Source organism: Spea bombifrons, chromosome 1 (genome assembly GCF_027358695.1).
Source record: "Spea bombifrons isolate aSpeBom1 chromosome 1, aSpeBom1.2.pri, whole genome shotgun sequence".
NCBI classification, from domain to species: domain Eukaryota; kingdom Metazoa; phylum Chordata; class Amphibia; order Anura; family Pelobatidae; genus Spea; species Spea bombifrons.
In genome coordinates, this window is record NC_071087.1 from 137,861,112 (window position 1) to 137,884,605 (window position 23,494).

The 23,494-nt window shown below is 42.5% G+C and overlaps 1 protein-coding gene across 2 annotated transcripts in view; it reads left to right on the top strand.

Moving 5' to 3' along the window:
• Positions 1-23,494, top strand: part of ERAP1 (endoplasmic reticulum aminopeptidase 1) — a 66,581-nt gene that overhangs the window by 36,612 nt on the left and 6,475 nt on the right. The window contains exons 1-10 of one of the 2 annotated variants that reach the window (XM_053474656.1): positions 14,522-14,669; positions 16,241-16,761; positions 18,700-18,838; positions 19,220-19,354; positions 19,636-19,756; positions 20,368-20,522; positions 22,124-22,237; positions 22,334-22,465; positions 23,019-23,150; positions 23,234-23,308. In XM_053474656.1, coding sequence (XP_053330631.1) covers positions 16,265-16,761; positions 18,700-18,838; positions 19,220-19,354; positions 19,636-19,756; positions 20,368-20,522; positions 22,124-22,237; positions 22,334-22,465; positions 23,019-23,150; positions 23,234-23,308 — 1,500 coding nt within the window. In that variant the 5' untranslated portion in view covers positions 14,522-14,669; positions 16,241-16,264. Of the gene's footprint in view, positions 1-14,521; positions 14,670-16,240; positions 16,762-18,699; positions 18,839-19,219; positions 19,355-19,635; positions 19,757-20,367; positions 20,523-22,123; positions 22,238-22,333; positions 22,466-23,018; positions 23,151-23,233; positions 23,309-23,494 lie in introns of those variants that run through there. The other variant, XM_053474664.1, reaches the window with a different exon arrangement.

The window sequence follows — 23,494 nt, forward strand, 5'->3', positions numbered from 1 at the left end:
ACCCCCTAAGTGCCAGAGTGGCATATAGGGGTATAAGGCATTCCAGAAATGCCCTATGCCCCCATTTAACACACACACACACACTTACCGGTGCTTCCAATTTCCTGCTGTATTGCTGGGGCAGCGGGTTGACGTCTCCTTCCGCTGCAGCCGGAAGGAGGTGGAGTTGGCAGCGGGGGTTTGTCTGCGTCCATCGCGCATACCTTCCCCGGCTGTCAGAGATCAGAGTTCCCCGCACCGGTGCCGCACCGAACTCTGATCTCTGACAGTCGGGGAAGGTCTACGCGACGGACGCAGACAACCCCGCTGCTAGCCACACCTCCTTCCGGCTGCAGCGGACGTTGTCTACGCGGATCGCGTAGACGTCAACCCGCTGCCCCGGCAATACAGCAGGAAGCACCGGTAAGTGTGTGTGTGTGGGGGGGGGGTGTTAAATGGGGGGGGGGACAGGAGGATCCAGGTCCCCTGCAGCGGTGCGGGGGATCTGGATCTTAGTCTCATAATCAGACCTCTATTTGAGGTTTGATTAGAAGACGACCCCGATTAGAAGACGAGGGGTATTTTTCAGAGCATTTGCGGTACGGTAGCAAATACGGTAGATATATTGTGTTATGAGAGTAAAGTTTATGGTTTTTCATTGTATATTTCACTGTATAGGCTGCGAGGGAATGTTTGTCAGAGCCGCTGGTAACGTTTGCATGCTGACTTATTGCTTCATCCCACAAGGTAGTAACTGTTTTCCCCGACAATCGGTTTTGTTGTGTACCCTTTAAATGTATGTATAAATCATTGTTAAAGAAAATGTATATGGCTGTTTTTTTTTCTTGGAATTTACTGCTCCCAAAAACATACATTTTGTATTCCTTTTGCATACGTTTTATGTGAGTTCATACCGATCATATCTAACCATTTCTGGCCCTTTAGTTTAAGTTGTGTTGTTTCTTACGGGCCTGCATGCATTTTGGGGCCTCAGAAGTCTCTTTTTCAGATGGGAACCATTACTGAGATAATGAAAGGAAGCTTTATTCCTTCAGCTATTGCAATAGTCTAGTAAAATAAGTTATGTGGACGTGTACACTAACAACCTTTTACGCTCGATTTTTGTTTCTCATGTCCCTGAAGCATATGCAGCATATTCAGCAAGGGGACATCATCGTAAGCTAGAATGGCAAAGGTTTAAAAGTAACATCGAGAAATATTACTTTACTGAAAGGGCAGTGGATGCACGGAATAGCCTTCCAGCAGAAGTGGTAGATGTTAATACAATGAAGGCGTTTAAGCAAGCATGGGATAGGCATAAGGCTAAGCTAGAGATAGGATAAGGTCAGGGACTAAGGACAGTATTCATAGTTTGGGCAGACTGGATGGGCCAAGTGGTTCTTATCTGCCGTCACTTTCTATGTTTCTGTGTATCCATGAGTGGACCCTCCCAAACTCACCCCCCCCACCCCATGTGTCCTCAGCCTCAGGTGGTTACCGTGACAATACGAATATTCTGAAATATTTGCGCTCCAACTAAGGAGAAAGTAAGCGATCTAGCTTAGGGACCAAAAAACAGTGCTGTCCTTTAACTTTTATATTCATTGTTTCACAGGCAATTAGACACTCAAAGCAAAATCTCTCTGGTTGTATAACTCTGATCATCCTCAGCCACCCAATACGTGGTGGAGTTTGCTGTTTGGTATTACCTGGAGTGTTGTATTATTTTTACATTTAATTCTAAACGATTAGGAATTACTGTGACAGGACTGCCTGTGAAATGTGCAGCATGACTGACGCTACAAATAACTAACCAGCCTGAACGCCAAATGTTTTTTAAACTTTTGTGACCGACAAGACGTTCTTTGTAATACTGCTTTTTCATGTTGTTGTGCTGACTGATTAAATCACTGCTTCTGCTTGTAATGCTGTTTCAGCCTTTTATTCTCTCTTCTACTGTTTTGCAGTCAATGCAGTTATATTAATACACATTAATTTGGCAATAATTCCTACCATGTTTTGCCTAAACAAGTGCTTCTCAAAGACATCTGTGTTCTAGTGGCCAACGCTCCAGAATCCGCATACTCATAGAAACGCATACTCACACGCTCACTCAGTCTCCCACCTAGTTACAAAAGGTGCAAACGGTGACTAACAGGAGGACTTCTGTCATGTATGAAGAAGTGGGGATTGTGCTCCGGGCTAAATAAAACCACCCTTACAACCCCAAAACAACTTACTCAAACAACCACAGACACAAGTTATATATGGATGAAAACAGGCCACAGCTTTATTACAAAATACAAAACCAATAACATGTTAGCCTATCGTCAAGAGAAAACACAAGTTCATTATATATATATTATAAATATTATAAATATTATTTGTTTGAAATAAAACATGGGGACAGAACGACCAAATTTGGAAAAAAATAGCAAAACGCTACTTGTAATTATTGCCCTTTAACATGCAAAAAAGTAAAAAACACTGGGTATTTTTTAAACTCACGACAAATAGTAGAATCTATTTAGGAGGTTTTTCATTAGCTTTTTTAGATGAGAAAAAGATTTTTCAAATAAATGTGAGAATTCTTTTATATAGGAAATTAGATGATATGATCCAAAAATATGGTATCTGAAGAAAGCCCTTCTTGTCCAATATATTGTGAGGGTTCAGTAAATGGGAGAGAAAATTACAGCTAAACACGAGCACCGCAAATCAAAAAACAGCCTGGTCCTTAAGGGGTTAAAGGGCACAGCAGCAGTGTAAAAAAAAATAAGGACACGATGGATTATAGAAAAACTGCCTCATGTGAATAGCGAACAAATGAATATGACAACTAGACTTGTGCACAACAAGCAGAATCGGTTAGAATGACATTTTTATGTAATTTTTGCCCCATTCATTTCAGGCAATATTTTTTACATTTAAAAATCCAGAAATTCCGCTTCTCCGGATCTCTGGGTCAAGACTCGAATCCTCCGGGTCGCGGGAGCAGGGGCTTAACACTGCCCGCTCATTTTTCCTTTAAATTGGGGTGTTTCCGGCTGCCGTCGGCAGGAACGCCCCCGGCATCAGCAGGAACTCCCAGTGACGTCAGTGGGCAGTCCTGGCGTCCCGCAAGGGAAGTCTCCGGGTAGCCGGAGCCCAGAAGTTCCCAGGTATGTGTATATGACCAGGTCCACCTGACTACCCCCTCTGGAATACGACACCTATTCGTCTGACTACGCGTAGTGTATGACCTTTGGCCCGTCTGACTATAAGATCATGCTCTAATTGTACATTACATTTCAAATCCCCCACACAAAGCTCAATTAACTGGCATATGCCTTAATTTCTTAAGCTATCTCCTGATTTCAAAACAAGTTTACAAGGAGCATGGCTAGAATATGTGCAACATAATGGTCAACACCAAGAACCACCAATACTTTTTTGGCAGACCGTGATGGCAAAATCACTTTATCTAAGCCGGGGAGGTATTTAATATTACTCTAACACTACTGCAGGAGAGGATCCCGTGAAGCAAAATAGGCCAGGACACAAGGGACAAGGACCTGGAGCCAAAGCAAACGGGGAGGCAAGCGTCAAAAAAGGTCAAACGTAGTCAGGTCAGAACCAGGACACTTTAAACAAGCCAAATCAGGAGAACAACAAACCGGCCAGCACGGTTTACCATGAAGTAGTAACACCCAGTCTCGTTCATCTACTCTTGTCCAACCTCTCCCTCACTACTGGATTTGTCCCATCCTCCTTCAAGCATGCTACAGGTGCATCCTGTGCGCTTCAGGATTCATTTCAAAATCCTTACTCTTTCTTTCAAAGCCCTTCACAGTGGTTCCCCTTCCTACATCTCCTCACTCATCTCTAAATACACTCCTAACCGGTCTCTCCACTCATCCAATGATCTCCTTCTATCCTCTCCTCTGATTTCTAGCTCTCATGCACGCCTACAAGATTTCTCAAGGGCTGCCCCTATCCTCTGGAATGCCCTCCCCCGGTCTATCCGTCTCTCCACCTGCCTTTATTCCTTCAATTTATATTTAAGGATGCTTACAACATAGCACACTAACGCCCTCCCATATTCCTTTAGCTCACCTTTCCTAGTCCCTCTCCTGCAATACTTTTACTAGTGTGGCTGGTCTATCCCTAACAACGGCACTTTAACCTATTGTGTAATACACCCTAAATCCTTCTAGACCAGGGGCGTCCAACGTGCGGCCCGTGGGACAAATGCGGCCCGCCGGACTTCGAGGTGTGGGCTGCGTGAGTGAGCGGGACCGGACTGGCCGGTCCTGCTCACTCACGCGGTGGTCTGTCGGTCCGTGGGCCGGCAGACCACATTCAAAGTGCCTGCCCGGCTGTGAAGTTCAAAGCGCCTGCCCGGCTGTGAAGTTCAAAGCAGCCGTTGTGCGTGACGTTCAAGGGGCGGGCCCACAGAAGGTGTTCCTCGTGGCAGGGAGAGGGTCATCACATTGGAGGAGGGCAGGAAAAAATAAAAATGTAAGTATTACCAATGGACGTGAAGTGTAATTTCTGCTAGCTTTTGCTATTGTGGCTGCTTCTGCATGATAGGAGTGTCATTGCTATATTAGGTAGTAATCATATATATGTAATATAGCAATGGCACTCCTATCAAGCACAGGCAGCCAGTACATGCTGGATCCTGGGCATCATAGAAGTGTGTGCATTCCAGAGGAACAGGAACGGAGCGCAGTCACGTGCGGCGAAGCGCATTCACGTGACTCCGCTAGGTTCCTACGTCCCCTCGACGGAGCAAGAGACACTGCTAAGCAACACAGAGGGAAGCGGCAGGGCCCCTGCGGATGATTATTTTCGGTGTTTTTTTTTTTTTTGTTTAACCCTGTATTAATATGCATTATAAAGCTAAAAGGCCATATTTTCTCTCAGTGAAAAATAAGTGCGGCCCACGCACACATACATTTCTGATGAAGTGGCCCACTGCAGAAAAAACTTGGACACCCCTGTTCTAGACTGTAAGCTCATTTGAGCGGGGCCCTCCTCACCTGTTGTCTCTGTAAGTCAAATTGTTATATTACATGCTACTTGTTATGTCCTGTCTACCCATTGTACAGCGCTACGGAATTAGATAAAACAATAAATAATAATAATAATAACAGCCGCAAACCTATGGGCCAGCCTTAGGGAAATTCTGATTGGGCAAAGCCCCAGGACCAGTCTACAAACTTTTGAAAGACTACCTGATGAAGCTACCAACAGACTTAAATACCGGTAATGCTTTAGTTCAAGTGAAGAACCTGCCACCATTTCACTTTGGCAACAATAATATTACCCCCAAAGGATAAAAAAGGGATCCTGTTTGCCAGTATAATACCACCCAAAACTCACTCCCTTACCTTGTTAAGAGCCTTTTTGTAATAGTGCGTGACCCCCCCCCACACACACCCTGAGTGGGTCATTCCAAACGGGACCGGCTCTGTTTGAAGAATTTCGGACCGGCCAAGGGGCCCCCCCCTTCTATACTACAGCAAAACAGTAGAACCCCGGTGTCAACATCGAAGGAACACCATAACGAGCTTAAAGCGCCTAAATTAATTATACATAAAGCAACAGACCTGAAGCAGCTGACAAAATCCAGATTAACCCACCATACCCCGCCGCTCCATATAGAGCCCAAGCATATAAATACCGCAGGTTCCATACGCCATATAAAGGGAATATTTTTGATTTATATAGCGCTATCATATTCCGCAGCGCAGTACAATGGAATATTCATACTCCTCATGGGTATTTGGAGAATAGCACTTCAGCCTACAGATTTCCCCCTTAAACTTTAGTCAGTTTAGCCAGTAAAGTGACAGCAGAAATAACTCTATTTAGGGAGGGAGTGCAGGAGCGGCCAAGCTGAACTCGCACAGCCCTTTCCTGCCCGTCTCCCTGAGGATAACGGATCTGTGTGTGTTAGGAGACGGAGGGCGGGGATTCGCGAAAAGACCGCCAAAAAAAAAAAAAAGGGTTGCGACTAGTTCCTATCCGGTAGAAGGACCATGTCCTTTACAGGGATAGGAAATACAAGCTCAGTGTGTGTGAGCTATTTTCTATCCAGCAAAATTACCTTTTGCCCCTAGTGGTCAGGTCCTGTACAGGGATAGGAACTATCCAACTCATGTAAAGAGAGCTAGTTTCTATCCCTGTAAAGGACCTTTTGCTCCATCGTGGCCAGGTCCTGTTAAAGGATAGGAACTAGATGGTTCATGGTGAGAAATCTAGTTACCATCCAGCTTAAGGACCCTTATCTCTCCAGCTCACACAGGTCCCTTACAGGGATAGGAACTAGACGGTTTATAGTGAGAAATCTAGTTTCCATCCAGCTGAAGGACTTTTATACCTTCAGCTAACAATGGTCCTTTACAAGGATAACAATCCCTAGTTCCTATACTGCAAAGGGACTCATATCTCTTGCTCACACAGGTCCCCTACAGGGATAGAAACTAGACGGTTTACAGTGAGAAATCTAGTTTCTATCCAGCTAAAGGACTTTCATACCTCCAGCTCACACAGGTCCCTTACAGGAATACGAACTAGACAATTCATAGTGAGAAATCTTGTTTCCATGGTCTTGCCATGGTCATAAAGGCAAGAAAAATTCCAGAAACATTGTCTACTAGATTTTATTTACTCTAACGCGGTTTCATAACATACCCATAGATATTCCTAATAATAATTGTTGTGTTAATGGGTACCGCCGTGTCCTTTTCATGACTCCAATTGTCTTCCATCTGTCCTGGATTCACACCTTAACCCTGTGTGGTCCCTAATCATCTGAGCAGGAGAAAGACACAGCCAATGGAGCCTTTCTTAGATATTCTCCCTTGTGTATGGCGGTCCGACGCACACACCTGAGCTGTTCCCACTATCTTTGCACTTGTCCGCTCCACAATACTCCGTGGGAAACAGCTTATGCCTGGCTCCTATTCCAAAAAACCGCCACCATGAGGATGTAATCTATTAATCTACCCATTTCACTAAAAAGTGAATGTTGTGAGTGGTTGAGATAGACTGTAGAAGAAGAAAACAGTATAAACATCTAGTTAATGAAAAAAAAAAGGATTTTTAATTGCAATTCCAGTTATATTACATGCGTTATGTTCATTTAATTATTCGTGAACATATATTATTATTATTACTATTATTTTGAAACATATACAGCTGTTGCTTTAATTTATCACATTCTCATATACATTGTGAAGGTCTCAATTACAGACATGGCATTTAGTCTATAACAAATGAGTCTATTCACGTACTAATGATGTGCAGGAGAGTTGAGATCCCTGGCTTTACTAGAGTGAGTCTCTCTCTCTCTCTCTCTCACACACACACACACACACACACACACACTCACTGGCACAGAGAGAGAGAGAGACATTCACTGGCACAGAGAGAGAGAGAGAGAGACATTCACTGGCACAGAGAGAGAGAGACATTCACTGGCACAGAGAGAGAGAGAGAGAGAGACATTCACTGGCACAGAGAGAGAGAGAGAGACATTCACTGGCACAGAGAGAGAGACACACACTCACTGGCACAGAGAGAGAGAGAGAGAGAGAGAGACACTCACTGGCACAGAGAGAGATCCCATTTGTAGTCATTTGCACGTCCCGCGCTGCTGCTGCTGCTGCTGCTGCTGCTTCTTCTTCCTGTAGTTCTTTGCACCATGTGAGAGAGAGACACACACTCACTGGCACAGAGAGAGAGAGAGAGAGAGAGAGACACTCACTGGCACACAGAGAGAGACACACACACACTCACTCACTGGCACAGAGAGAGAGACGCACTCACTGGCACAGAAACGCACTCACTGGCACAGAGAGAGAGAGACGCACTCACTGGCACAGAAACGCACTCACTGGCACAGAGAGAGAGAGACGCACTCGCTGGCACAGAAACGCACTCACTGGCACAGAGAGAGAGACGCACTCGCTGGCACAGAGAGAGAGACGCACTCGCTGGCACAGAGAGAGAGACGCACTCGCTGGCACAGAGAGACGCACTCACTGGCACAGAGAGAGAGAGAGAGAGACACACACTCACTGGCACAGAGAGAAAGAGAGAGAGAGAGACTCACTGGCACAGAGAGAGGGAGACACACACTGACTGTCACAGAGAGAGAGACACTGACTGGCACAGAGAGACACACACTGGCACAGAGAGAGAGAGAGAGAGAGAGAGAGAGAGAGACTCACTGGCACACAGAGAGAGACACTCACTGGCACACAGAGAGAAAGACACTCACTGGCACACAGAGAGAAAGACACTCACTGGCACACAGAGAGAGAGAGACAATCACTGGCACAGAGAGAGACAGACTCACTGTGAATTATTTCAAGTTTCCTTCTGCCTCCATAATATTCTGTATTTTCAGTACTTCTGTTAAAGCTTCATCCTCACATCCCACGTTATTGAAAAAGAAACAGCAGCCCAGCACAGCCCATTTGTAGTCATCTGCACGTCCCGCGCTGCTGCTGCTTCTTCTTCTTCTTGTAGTTCTTTGTACCATGTGACCAAACAGTCACATGGTCTGCTGACATCACCAGAGTCCTTCTACTGGGTAGGAATTAGCCGCTACCCTTCAATTATGGATGGACGGTTCCGGGATTTGGGAGCCTGTCCCGGTACTTCCAGTGTCCCGGGAAATTGGCGGTTGCGGGCGTCCCGCTAACTGGCCCGAAATTAAGAGCGTGCGAGGTCTGTTCCTTCAGGCTTCTTTTTTCAGCGCTCCCTAACACCGTGTGCTGGTGATTGATGCAGCGTACCGGTATGTCAGTGTGTGTTAGCATGTGTGTGACAGGGTATGTTAGCGTGTGTGTGTGTGACAGGGGATGTCAGTGTGTGTGACAGGGGATGTAGGTGTGTGTGTGTGTGTGTGTGTGTGACAGGGGATGTTAGTGTGTGTGTGACAGGGGATGTTTGTGTGTGTGTGTGACAAGGTATGTTGTTGTGTGTGTGTGACAGGGTATGTTGTGTGTGTGTGTTTGTTTTACTGGGTATGTTAGTACATGTGTCCGGGCATGTGACTGTGTGAGTGAGTATGTAAGTGTGTCTGCATGTGTGTTAGCGATTGGATTAGGGCTCTGGATCAGCCCGTCTGCTGTCTCTGATCACATAACCTCTCGTGACCACAAGCTTGGCGTGTCAGGCACTTTAGGCGGTGCCTTCAATACCTCGTAGTATTATCTGTAGTTCACTCGTGTCTGTTAGTTGTAGTTGTTGCCATGGGCGTAGGAACCGGGGGGGACAGATCCCCCCCAGTAACTCATGCGGGGGGGGGGCTGATAATGAAGAAATCCCCCCCAGGGCCGTAGGAACCCCCGCAATAGAAACACTGCAAATGCGGCCCACGAGACCCCGAGGTGCGGCCCGTGTAAGATCGGCAGCCAGGGCAACCGATCTAACGCGGTTCGCACCTCGAGCCCTGCTGCTTACCTGTGGGAGGGTCTTCTGTACTGCACAGAGGAAGCGGAACCCAGCAGAGTTCACGTGACATCACATCCTGCTTCCTCTGTGCAGTACCAGGGAACGCAGAGGGAGGCCGCGCCCCCTGCTGAAGTCTGTGAGCGGCATCGAGGAGCTGCAGTGCAGGTAAGGGGGTGGGGAGGATGTTTGAATCAGTATGCGTGATTGAGGGAATTAATCTGTGAATGAATGAGTATATGAATGAATGAGTGTGTGTGTGTGATAGCATGGATGTGTAAGTGCTGGAACCTAGGCATGATGGGACTGTGATTGCTGTTAGCAATCACACTCCTATCATGCCAAGTCAGCCAGTACATGCTGAAACCTAGCTAGCTGCCCCCCTTGTCTATTGATGCTGCCAGCAGTATGGGGTCTGCACATCACTTACAGCCACCCTGTACCAGCATGTACTGGCTGACTTGGCATGATAGGAGTGTGATTGCTAACAGCAATCACAGTCCCATCATGCCTAGGTTCCAGCATTTACTGGTTGGATGTGTAAGTGCTGGAACTCATATCTCTTGCTCACACAGGTCCCTTACAGGGATAGAAACTAGACGGTTTACAGTGAGAAATCTAGTTTCTATCCAGCTAAAGGACTTTCATACCTCCAGCTCACACAGGTCCCTTACAGGAATAGGAACTAGACAATGCATAGTGAGAAATCTTGTTTCCATGGTCTTGCCATGGTCATAAAGGCAAGAAAAATTCCAGAAACATTGTCTACTAGATTTTATTTACTCTAACGCGGTTTCATAACATACCCATAGATATTCCTAATAATAATTGTTGTGTTAATGGGTACCGCCATGTCCTTTTCATTACTCCAATTGTCTTCCATCTGTCCTGGATTCACACCTTAACCCTGTGTGGTCCCTAATCATCTGAGCAGGAGAAAGACACAGCCAATTGAGCCTTTCTTAGATATTCTCCCTTGTGTATGGCGGTCCGACGCACACACCTGAGCTGTTCCCACTACCTTTGCACTTGTCCGCTCCACAATACTCCGTGGGAAACAGCTTATGCCTGGCTCCTATTCCAAAAAACCGCCACCATGAGGATGTAATCTATTAATCTACCCATTTCACTAAAAAGTTAATGTTGTGAGTGGTTGAGATAGACTGTAGAAGAAGAAAACAGTATAAACATCTAGTTAAAGAAAAAAAAAGGATTTTTAATTGCAATTCCAGATATATTACATGCGTTATGTTCATTTAATTATTCGTGAACATATATCATTATTATTACTATTATTTTGAAACATATACAGCTGTTGCTTTAATTTATCACATTCTCATATACATTGTGAAGGTCTCAATTACAGACATGGCATTTAGTCTATAACAAATGAGTCTATTCACGTACTAATGATGTGCAGGAGAGTTGAGATCCCTGACTTTACTAGAGTGAGTCTCTCTCTCTCTCTCTCACACACACACACACACACACACACACACACTCACTGGCACAGAGAGAGAGAGAGAGAGACATTCACTGGCACAGAGAGAGAGAGAGACATTCACTGGCACAGAGAGAGAGAGACACACTCACTGGCACAGAGAGAGAGAGAGACACTCACTGGCACAGAGAGAGATCCCATTTGTAGTCATTTGCACGTCCCGCGCTGCTGCTGCTTCTTCTTCCTGTAGTTCTTTGCACCATGTGAGAGAGAGACACACACTCACTGGCACAGAGAGAGAGAGAGAGACACACTCACTGGCACACAGAGAGAGAGACACGCACACTCACTGGCACAGAGAGAGAGACACACTCACTGGCACAGAGAGAGAGACGCACTCACTGGCACAGAGAGAGAGACGCACTCACTGGCACAGAGAGAGAGAGAGACACACACTCGCTGGCACAGAGCGAAAGAGAGAGAGAGAGACACTCACTGGCACAGAGAGAGAGAGACACTGACTGGCACAGAGAGAGAGACACACACACACTGACTGGCACAGAGAGAGAGAGAGACACTGACTGGCACAGAGAGAGAGACACACACTGGCACAGAGAGAGAGACACACACTGGCACACAGAGAGAGAGAGACTCACTGGCACATTTGTTACATTTTTGGAACTGGAAGGTTCCCCTGGTGGTGAAATCAGTAGAAAATTATTTTTTATCTTTTTTTTTTTTTTTTTTTTTTTTTTTTTTACTATTTTTATATACCGTATTTGCTGGATTATAAGATTAGGTTTTTTCCAGAGCAAATGCTATGAAAAATACCCCTCGTCTTATAATCAAATAGGTCTGACTATGTGAGACGACTAAGATCCAGATCCCCTGCAGCGATGCAGGGGACCTGGATCCTCCTGTGTTATAGAGCTCTACACGCTGCCTGGACTAAACACCGGGCTCAGAAGCACCGGTAAGTTTGGAGGAGGGAGTGTTAAATGGGGGGCATAAGGCATTTCTGGAGGCAGAGTGCTCTGTGAAATGCCTTTTAACCCCTCTATACGCCACTCTGCCTCCTGAAATGCCTTATACCTCCCTATATGCCACTCTGCCCCATAATATGCCTTTTAATGCCAGAGTGGCATATAGGGGTATAAGGCAGTTCTGGAGGCAGAGTGGCACATATGGGGTCAAAAGGCATATCATGGGGCACAGTGGCATATAGAGGGTTAAAAGGTGTATCATGGGGCACCGTGGCATTTAGAGGGTTAAAAGGCATATCATGGGGCACAGTGGCATATAGGGGTTATAAGGCATTTCTGGGGCAGAGTGGCAAGCCTGGGGGCAGATGTGCATAGTTGGGGGGGGCAGGTTGTAAAAAAAGGAAATAAAAACAAAAAATATTTTTCTCAATCATAGCTTTTATTAACAAAAAATTGTTCACATAGTTTACATGAATTAACATTTACTGGTAAAACTTTTTTCCTATAGGGTCGTCTTATATTCAGGCTTTTTCTTTTTTTCCTAAATTAATATTCAGATTTTGGGGGGTCGTCTTATAATAGAGCAAATACGGTATTTTTATTTTTCATTTAGTCTACTAATCACACAGTAATTAGAAAGCTGGGCTCCATTGACTTACATGGATTAATGCAGTACCCGTATTCAACCTGCAAGTGAAGCCAGATTCTTCACTTGCAGGTTTTCAACTCCGTTGTTTGTTTGTTTTTTTTAAAAGGATGCCGCCATCTTGCGAGTGGCAAAATAATTTGCAGTGTCGGTTGTGACCGCTCTCCAGGAGGGTTGACAGCGCATCCTGGGGTGGGAGTTTGGTGTAGGTGTAGTGAAGGAAAAAATTATTTTGATGACTTTGAAAGTTTGCCCGCTGAGAAAGACATGATCAGTCTATAAACAGAGCTTGAGAAAGACGTGTGTCGAAACGTTGCCTGTGTGAAATAAACTCACCTCACCATTAGAGTTCTGAGTCTCTGCTTCTTTATCCCATACTCGCAATAACCAAGTGGTGAAAGTTTCCAATAATGTCTCTCCAGACCCTCTTGAGAACTCTGGCTCCCCTTGCAGGTTGAATACAGGTACTGCATTCAACCATGCAAGTCAATGGAGCCCAGCTTTCTAATCACAATGTGATTAGTAACATATTTTTAAAAAATAATAATAATAAAATATGATATGAAATGGCCAGGGACTAAGGAAAGTATTCAAAGGTTGGGCAGACTGGATGGGCTGAATGGTTCTTATCTGCCGTCACTTTCCATGTTTCTATACACACACCCTAGAAATGAACATCTGTTATAGGTGCATGTGTGTTAAACATCTTTTCATAAAATATCTTGTCATGCTTTACTGTCTCAATAAACCTATTATAAAAGCCTGCTTTTAACATCATATATTTCTTTCACTCACTATTTTGCTTACAGTTTGAGTCATGTTGCACATTCTTAACCTTCTACAAGCTTCTCACATTACTGGAATACTGGAATTTTTGCCCATTCCTCCTATAAGAACTGGTGGAACTCAGACATGCTTTTTCAGCTTAGTCCACAAACTTTCTATGGGATTCAGCTCAGGGCTTTGTGGTGGCCACTCCAATACTTTCACTGTGCTGTCTATAGAGTTATTTTGTTACAACTATGGAGGCATGTTTAGTATCATTGTTTTGCTGGAAGACCCAGTTGCAAACAAGTTTTAACTTTCTAGCTTTTTAACTTTTCTTGAGGTGTTGCTTTCCTCAGCATCATGACCTTGATTGGTCCAACAGCCCATGAACCTAAATCTTTAGCAACCTCAAACGTATAGAAATGGCATTGGGAAGGGTTGTTGGGCACTGGCCCACCTTGTGTTTTTCAGGTGTACTAGATGGTCAGTCGAAGCATGTTCAGCACGGACAGACTTTTAGGGAGCTGTAACAGCTTCTTAAAATGGGTATAAAGGGCTAGTTGGGGGTTTTTCTTTTAACGCTTTTTATTATCATTTCAACAAAAAAATGTTGAGACCCGCAGGGTCTCTGTTACCCTGGGACTGTAGTCTCGGTTATTACTTAAAGTATTATTAACCTGGCTGTAATGGTTCCCTGCTATTCCAGCGCCAACAGACACACTTTGCGAAATAGTTGGGCCATTAGTGCCAAGAAGCCAGTTCCTTCATAGGGCTGGGTACTACTACTACTGGCACCCACCTAGGGTAGGTCTTGGTATTATTAGGTAGGTCCTGATACACTAGGTTGCAGCCACAGTGAATGACTACTGTCGATTTGGGATGTCAGTCCGTTGAATCAAACACGTAATTGTCCTGTGATACAAAAGCAGGCATTTTCAGGCTGTTGCACAGAAACTGGAAAAGTGGGAAAGCGTCTTAGTTTCTTCAAGGTTTCAGTGTTGTGAATAAAAGGAGATATCTGCTAAAGATGGTTTTTGCGTAACATGCCAGATAATGCAATTTAGCTTTTTGTTAAGTGGAACAGCAGCTTTGATTTAATTTTTTATGTTCTTGTTTTAGGGCAGAGGCTTTCACATGTGCATGAAAGATGTGATCAACAGTTAAGAGGCTTTTCTTATGCCTGCAAACGCATGGTTTATATTCTATACTCTTTTTTCATAACTTCAAAATAGAAAGTGAAAGTGAAGCTTTTACAGGAAAAGAGAAGCAGTTGGAAAGAAGCACTGTGCTGCGATCGTTCAGCCGTATGGGACCTCCATAAGCCAATTTCCACCCTGTAATATTAACAAATCGTTCATTGCCTTATTGTATGGCGAGACCCTTTCGTTCTGTACACGGTTAGGTGAGTTACTACACATCTAAGCGTAACGTAATCAAATCCCTGTTATTACATACGTCTCGTCGGTTCTGAGATCACAAAACGTTTTTAACATTAATTGACACGTGTGAATTTCTTAAATGTATCACAATATCATTGAATGCTTTGTAACCACATTTACTGTAATCATTAATTTAGCATAAAATTCTATATATTTTTTAGTGTGGCTGCATATGGTAGTCGAGATCGCCTCCACTTATTACTTTGTGATGTTCTATATTTATGATCAGCATTATTGTGCTTTTCAGTTAGGATTTCATACTTGCTTTGGTAATCGTTTGCTTGTAGTAAAAATAAATTGTCTCATATAGTACAGAAAATGTCATTTTACTTTCACTTTACTTTAGCAGGGTATATTTTAGCTGTAAAAAGGTTTGGGCCTGCTGTTTTTAGATTTGTCTTTGTACGGTACAGGAAATATATGTATTTTTTTTTCTGGAAATCCCCTTGCTGGAGGTAGAAACGTTTAAATAGTTAAAAGGGATTTAACAAGGTACAGGAGGGACGTTTATTTCAGCGGAGGAGAAATGTTAAAACAAGAGGTCATGATCTAAAACTAGGTGGTCTTTTTGCTGGGCCACCACCTCATTTTATAACGACAAACGACAATCATGTTTACTGTTTCTCTGTCCAAGCTGGATCCAAATATACCCATCTAAATTTAGTACATACAGAATATAATAATTATCTGATATATTTTTCTTAAATCATGTATAAAACATACAAATTTGGTTCTTGAATCATCGGTGTGTCTTTTTTCATGGCTAACACAAGATTTGTGATCTTGACACTACCGAAGATGAACGAATGGGTGATGGATGTTTTCTGCCCACCATTGACGAGGTTATATTCTCACATTCTAACACACGCTGATTTGCACTCCAGCATGAAACAGGTTAAATAAAGTCACATATACCCTACCTTAATGCTGCGCAAGACTCATGAAGTCGCTGGTCATGTTACACGACCCCAGCAGCCGCCTGTAGATCTCTGGGGACTGCCAGCTTCCAGACCTGCCCCAGGGGAAATTTTAGTAGGCCAGTCCATCCCTGCGTGTACCCTGTTAATTACCAGCCTGTGATTGCGTAATTTAATATCTATATATATTTTATTATATAACTATATATGTACTTTCTTCTGGGTGTTGTCTTAACATTCTGTTACTGTGTTAGTCTACTTTAAGATCAAAGGGGGTTGTGTATTTAAAGTAATTCTGGTGCAAAGTATATAAAAAAAAAAGTGGTCTTATAATCATAGAACTGCATTGCATTAGTTTCTGCAGCCCCCCCCCCCATAATGTTTTGTGCACTTTGTGTATTTTAAAGATTTAAGGGAATTTTTTGTTACATTGTTAAATTACTTTCATATTACTTTATGTAACAATAGAAGACCTTTGGAATATGATCACATTAAGATGAGAAACACCCTTCAGGACTATGTTACTATAAAACAATTTTATTTAGATTTTTATTTGTTTACAATAATTAGAGAACCTGATCGGCAAAATTATTTTTGTTTCATTGTTCTATTTCCAGATTTACGATTGGCACCACTTTTAAATGACAATGGTCAGTCTATCTTGTGTGGGATTACTGTGCTTCCTATGGACCTCTAATGCTGCATTCTCGGCCTCCGTTGGCAGCGAGGACACGGACAATGCTGGAGATATATTTCCATGGAAAAAGATGAGGTTGCCAGATTTCATAATACCACAATACTATGACCTTCTTATCCATCCAAATTTAACTACCCTCACTTTTACTGGTCTTACCAAGATTATCATTTCTGTAAAGCATCCGACTAATTTCATCATTTTACATAGCAAACACTTGGATATTACGAGAACCAGTATAGATCGTACAGGGGAAAGAAGCCAAGTACGCGAAGACCTAAAGCTCCTTGAAAATCCGTCACATGGACAAATAGCACTTCTTACTGCTGATCCTTTAAAACCAGGCACAAACTATACAGTACACATTGAATACAAGGCTAACTTCTCACACAGCTTTCATGGGTTTTATAAAAGTACCTACAAAACCAAAGATGGAGAGATCAGGTAATTATTAATGTATTGCAATGCGCATCCCAATGCCTTTCATACACCTACCAAACATCTGTCGCCAAAACTTAGCTGAAATATATACAAGTCCTGCAAACTCTTAGGTGGACTTTTTTGGAGTCTCCAGTGGTAAAGTACTAGCGTAAATGTTTAGGTGACAATATTTAGCTATAAAAAATAAAAACAGTACACCAAGTTTTATAGCCTGAGATAACACTTTAACCTGACGTTATGTGAGACTCTATATTTAATTCTTTAAAGACTAGATTTTTATGGGTTTTATTTTTATAGATTTTTTTTATTTTAAGAATTATTAGGAACATTGGTTTGGCTAAGATTCAGTGGAAGATACAATAACTAACTAATATTGTTAAGAAGCCTTGGGAAATATAATCTTATTGATCCAATTACGTTTGATACCTCGATCTTTGTTATTACATCCATATTTCGTCTACCAGCTCAGTGTGAATTGTTTATACTTCAAGTCTTACTAAATTGGTGTTTCAGGTTGCAACTGTAATGAGGTCAATATTTCAACATATGGCATGTTACTCTGACACTCCGTAATATGCGGAAAGTAATAATTAAAATAATTATTAAAATGTCATTCCTGTTTAGACATTCCTGTTTATAATGCTCAAGAAAACCGATTTGCAGCAAACTGTGAATTATTTGCTGGTCCCCAAAACAAAATCGTAAAAATAAAGTCTAGCTCTCATTGGAGCTGTCCCTGGCTATACTTTACTGGCCAAAGACTGCCCGGCCTAACTACTTACTTCCCTTCCCTGCCAGACCTAGGAAAGCCAGGCTTTGGAAACCTCCCCAGACAGTAGACACGGGTCCAGGCAGGTTTGCCACACTTGGCTCTGGGAATATTTTCTTCGGGGTGTCCCTTTGCCCGGGAAGCAGAGGAGAACAGTCTCTCTCTGATTGTCAGGCTCCAGGGGGTTTAATGTGCAGCACCTGTGCCTGATGGAAGCTTCATTAAGGTCCTGGACTAGATCCTGCAAACCCAGCTTGGGCATCCACTCTGCTACAATACTGGAGCTGGAGCACTGGCTCACCCTACTCTCCAAATGTTCCACCCCAGAGACCCATACATATAATTTACTCAACATCTGTGTATAAGAACACAACAAAATGCCTCCCTGGCAAGTCAAAAATAAGTATAACTAATTGCTTTATTGTTTATAATGTATTTCTATTAGTGCCATCCACAGCGCAGAGCAGAATGGGGAGGTCTCACTGGCCCCACGCTCCCAACTGTCCTGCATGGGAGCCTAAAGCCGCTTAAGCCTCAAGTGTTTCCCTTGGCAGTCCTGAGCACCTAGGACTAACATCTGACCTCTGGGTCTACTAACTGATGCCCCAGCTGCTTTTACATGTAATGGCCAGCCAGTGTCCACCACTGACTCACCGCTTGTGGCTACCCCTCGTACATCATATGGTGTCACATGACTGTGCATTCCGTTACCCTGTAAGGTCATAGGTCCAAAAGTCAAGATGCCCCGCGACCTACACACCACCAGGGACGGCCCTGTCCCTGAAGTACAGTGTGCTGTAATGTTACATTCATACGTACTGGGATTGCAATGGTAATTAACCCCTTAATGACAAAGCCTGTACATGTACAGGCTCAAAATGCATTGTGTTCAATGGGTTTAGGGACAGCCCATTGTCCTTAAGGGGTTAAAATGTATAATGTTTTCTGATACACCATTAAATCAGCTAGTATGATGAAAATATACCAATACAAGGGATTAGGTAATCCGCATCATTTATTGTATTGCCGTTATAAAACAGAATGATATTTGAGAATATTGTGGGGGGCTGGGAAATTCCTCTCTAATTAAATACCGGTAATACAGCTCCTACAATATATGTTTACATATCAATGTTATATGTTACGTTTGGTTTCTGACTGCTTTCTTGCAGAGTACTGGCATCAACCCAGTTTGAACCAACTGCAGCTCGAATGGCCTTCCCCTGCTTTGATGAACCTGCATTCAAAGCAAGATTTTTAATTAAGATCCGAAGAGAACCTAAACACAACGCATTGTCTAATATGCCCCTGGTACGTGTCATGCAAATGAACAAAAATTGATTGGTCTTTTTTTATATGTAAACCATGTGGCTTATTCATCTTTGTTAATGTTTATTTAAAAGTGGAACGTATGTCTGGTTCTCTCTCTCCCTTTCCTATGTCTACTAAACGGCTCCACTCACATACCCAAGGCCTTCTTAAAGTCAATGTTTTGCGTTATAACTAAAAAAAAAAAAAAAAAAAAAAAAAAGCCCCAAAACACAAATGTGTGTGTATATAAATGCACATTTTACAGTATTTATAAACTACAGCAGATTCCATAGCACAGTACTGTACAGAAAGGGTTAATATGCTGTCAGCTCTAAAATCTAAATATATTGAATTTAAATTGAATGGCATTTTCAATTTAAGGTAAAAACTGTGAATATCGGGGGAGGACTTCTAGAAGATCATTTTGATGTTACAGTAAAGATGAGCACCTACCTTGTGGCTTTCATTGTTTCAGACTTCCAATCAATCAGTCAAGTGACGGATCACGGGGTTAAGGTAAGCATTCACTTCGTTTATAAGTTGGCATATGATGGCATTGGTTTTCACTTCTGTGGCATTGTGTTGAACAAGTGGTGATCAATATTAAATCAGTCAATGAAAAAAAACAAACAGATATCAGTCCATTTTCAATATCGTAGTAACTGTGACAAGCCCCAAACGACAATACTCCCAAAATTTAGTTTTCCATAATTTTACTTAAAAAAGAAAACTATACATTATTTTTTATGCTTGTTAAGCTTGAAATATCTATATGGTTATCATGTACTTTATTCTAGATATCCGTGTATGCGGTTCCCGAGAAGATTGAGCAAGGTACCTATGCCTTGCAGGCTGCAGTAAAGCTCTTAGACTTCTACGAGGACTATTTCAGCATCCCATATCCATTGCCAAAACAAGGTAAACTAATGTTTTTTACTGACTTAAACGGGAAACATGATTTTGTGCAGATGCTACGAGATGCTTCCAAAAGCAGTTATATTTTGAGCATGGAAAGTTTATAATACTGGAAAAAGAAGATATGATCATATAGGCTATAATAAACTATCACTAATGTAGGTCATGATATTGAAAAATTTACGATTGATTACTAATAACGCCAACAGTTGTAAAGGAATTAGGAGAATTTCTTTTTCTAATGCTTAAAGGCGGGTACCAAATGTGTGTGAAATACAAGCAGAGGCATTAGTAAAAGGAAAAAGGAGATTGTGTCAATACAGTAATCCATCTTAGAAAGTTATAGATATTCTATAGGTGAAAAAATATCAGATGAAATACCAAAAAACCTCAACATGTATATCCAAGAAAAAACAGAGAGACCGGGAGACACTGGAAATTTCAAGCAGTCTAAAAGTAAAAGGTCCGATATTAGACATTATGTGGAAATTAAATGGTGGAGCCGTAGAAAATACCTCCCAGCAGAAGTGGTAATGGGAATTCAGATTTGTATCTGACTGCTTGTGTGGGTAAGCTTGGAAGTATCAAAGATGCTACTGACTGTCTTTTTAAAGATTTAGCAGCGATCCCTGACTTTCAGTCTGGTGCAATGGAAAACTGGGGTTTGACCACATATAGAGAATCCTCTTTGCTCTTTGATCCAAAGACATCAACAGCATCCCAAAAGCTCTGGATTACCATGGTGATCGCTCATGAGCTGGCTCACCAGGTTAGTAACAAAGAGAACATTGGGGTTTACATTGTTCTGATTTCCATTAAATTACTAAATACATTTGCTGATTAAATTAATTTCCTATATTATTATTTAGCCGGTGCCAAGATTGTCCAGCTACCAATTGGCAATACTTTAATAAGTTAAACCTACAGGTGACCGGAACTAAATGATATATTTGTTTGCACATATTTGAGGTTGTTGGCCCCTCATCAGTCTGGTTGCAGCTTGCTGTCCAGGGGTTAAATGGGAGGAGGTTTAATTGCACCTCCCCCAACACATTAATAAGGTTTTGGTAGCAGTATTTGCTTTGTGTGCCCACTATGTAGGAGGTGAGAGTAGGTTCTCACCCTATTGAGAGTGTGCCTTGACGTGGCGGGTGAGCTTAATTATGCTTTGGCCAATTCATATAACCAAAACCTCTCATTTATATTATGTTTATATATTTGTTGCCAACTTTATTAGGGTGAGAAGCGCAGACAGTTTTTGGTTTTGTATACATTGTACAGCCAACACACTGTATTTGCAGCATGCTCACACTGTTTGGTAGGCCTCATATTATACATTTGTATTACCGTATTGGCTCGAATATAGGCCGCACTTTTTTCCCACACTTTAAGTCTTTAAAGTGGGGGTGCAGCCTATATTCGGGGTCTAGCGCCCGACGCCCGAGGCAGCGGGGTTAGGATACAGATCCCCCGCAGCGGTGCAGGGGACCTGTATCCTACTCTCTGATACGCTCAGACAGCCTCCCCTGCCAGCACTTCCCACGGGGGGGGGGCGGCTGTCGGCACGGGAGGTTGTCTAAGCGCATCGTGCAGACGTTCACCGGCAGCAGTGATGCGCGTAAACAGCCTGCGCTGCCGGCACGTCTGCACGATGTGCTTTAACAATCTCCCTTGCCGGGAATTCCCACGGGGGGGGAGGAGGAGGAGGACAGTGGCAGCATATCTCGGGGGGGGAGGACAGTGGCAGCATATCTCGGGGGGGGACAGTGGCAGCATATTTTGGGGGGGACAGAGTGGCAGCATATCTTGGGGGGGGGAGTGGCAGCATGTCTCGGGGGGGGAGACAGAGTGGCAGCATGTCTATTAAAAACATTTTTTCTTTAAAAAAGCACCAAACTTTTAGGGTGCGGCCTATATACGGGGGCGGCCTATATCCGAGCCAATACGGTATTTGAGCCTGAGACTAGCTTAGCGCACCGACTTTTTTTCTTTTTCCTTAAATGATATATTTGTTTACAATATTCTCCCTGTCTATAAGAAATTCTTTTAAATCAGTCATATTTATAGAATTTTACTCTATAGAATGTCAAGCTATACCTGATACCTTTTTTGTTGGGAATCAGAAGGGGAGGAAAGGTAAAAGGAAAAGTAGAGAAGATGGGGAGGGAACTAAGAATTTAAAGCATGATTTCTAATCCACATTCATATTTTATTAAGCAATACCAGTGAGTTGTACGCTAAGGACATTCATTTGTCGCATTATGGCCTTCTTTTGGTGATCTCTGGTAATAAATCATTGGGAGTGCCAGTGACCAACAGCAGCTTTCCACAAAAAAAAGTTTTTGTTTACGTGTTTGTAACTTTTTTCAGTGGTTTGGCAACTTGGTAACAATGGAATGGTGGAATGATCTTTGGCTAAATGAAGGATTTGCCAAATTCATGGAGTATATTGCTGTGAATATCACGTATCCAGAGCTGCAAGTCGTAAGTTAATTTTCTCCTTACTTCATAGAGAGACAGATGAGCCATACGATGAAAATAACGGAATCCTTGCCTTCCACATTTTTCTTATTCTATTAGGAGGACACGTTCTTGGACAAATGTTTTCATGCCATGGATGTGGATTCATTAAATTCATCTCATGCTGTTTCAACACAAGTGGAAAAAGCAGAAGAGATTCAAGAGATGTTTGATGAAGTCTCATATAACAAGGTGCCTTTTTGTTCTCAGAATAACAATACATGTTTTAACACAACATCATTTCTTACACTATTTTGAATACTAGATCTGTTTAGTTATCACGTTTACTTTGCATGTGCTTGTTCATCTTAGGTGGGAATAGACATTTTGATGAAATCAGTAGTTGGATAAAGATGTGTTACCTCCCCATGCTGTACTATGCCTTTCTAAATCATGGCACAATCATGCATTTTATAAAGGTATAGACTGAGCAATGTGTGAACAGCACGGTGCTGCCGTACTTACTTCTCTGAATTAGTATTTCCAGGATGTTTCTTAAATATGACATTATAGGCATTCAAAAAAGGGTTACGACATAGTATAACTTGTGAAGTTACCACTGCAGTTGGAAGGAAGATCGTGTTTAGGAGAGCCGAGGCAAGGAAGCCTTTCATGACGTGAAAGTGAGCCTTTTAGTGGATGTGTACGTGATAGTGGGTCTGGGGATTTACCCAGAGGGCCCTAGGGCTAAAATTGAATATGTATGGATCTGAAAGGATTTGCTATTTTTTATATTTACTTTTAGGGTGCATGTATTCTGAATATGCTAAGAGATTACATGGGTGCAGAAAGTTTCGAAGCTGGTATTGTACATTATCTACGGCGATACAGCTATCGTAATGCCAAAAATGAAGACTTGTGGGACAGTATGACAGATGTAAGTAAGACATCACTGTTCTTATTTTTTAAGACCCTAATTTTAGAAATTTTATGTGTTTTGGTTTCTTGTTTTGCATTCAGATTTGTCCTTCAGAGGAGACTGCTGATGGCCAGAAGGAGATAAGCGGATTCTGCACAAAGAACCGGCAAAAAACTGTAGGTTCCGTCCGTCCGTATGTCTATCCTATCTATCTAGTGATAACAGTTTGTGTATTACATGAAAGTAACATCTATGGTCATCTGTGTACTTTAACTGGTTCTATTTATTTTATATCTTTACATAAAAATGCAAAATATGAATTAAGATAGTTGCTTGTAGATAAGTCTAAATATGGTTAAAAA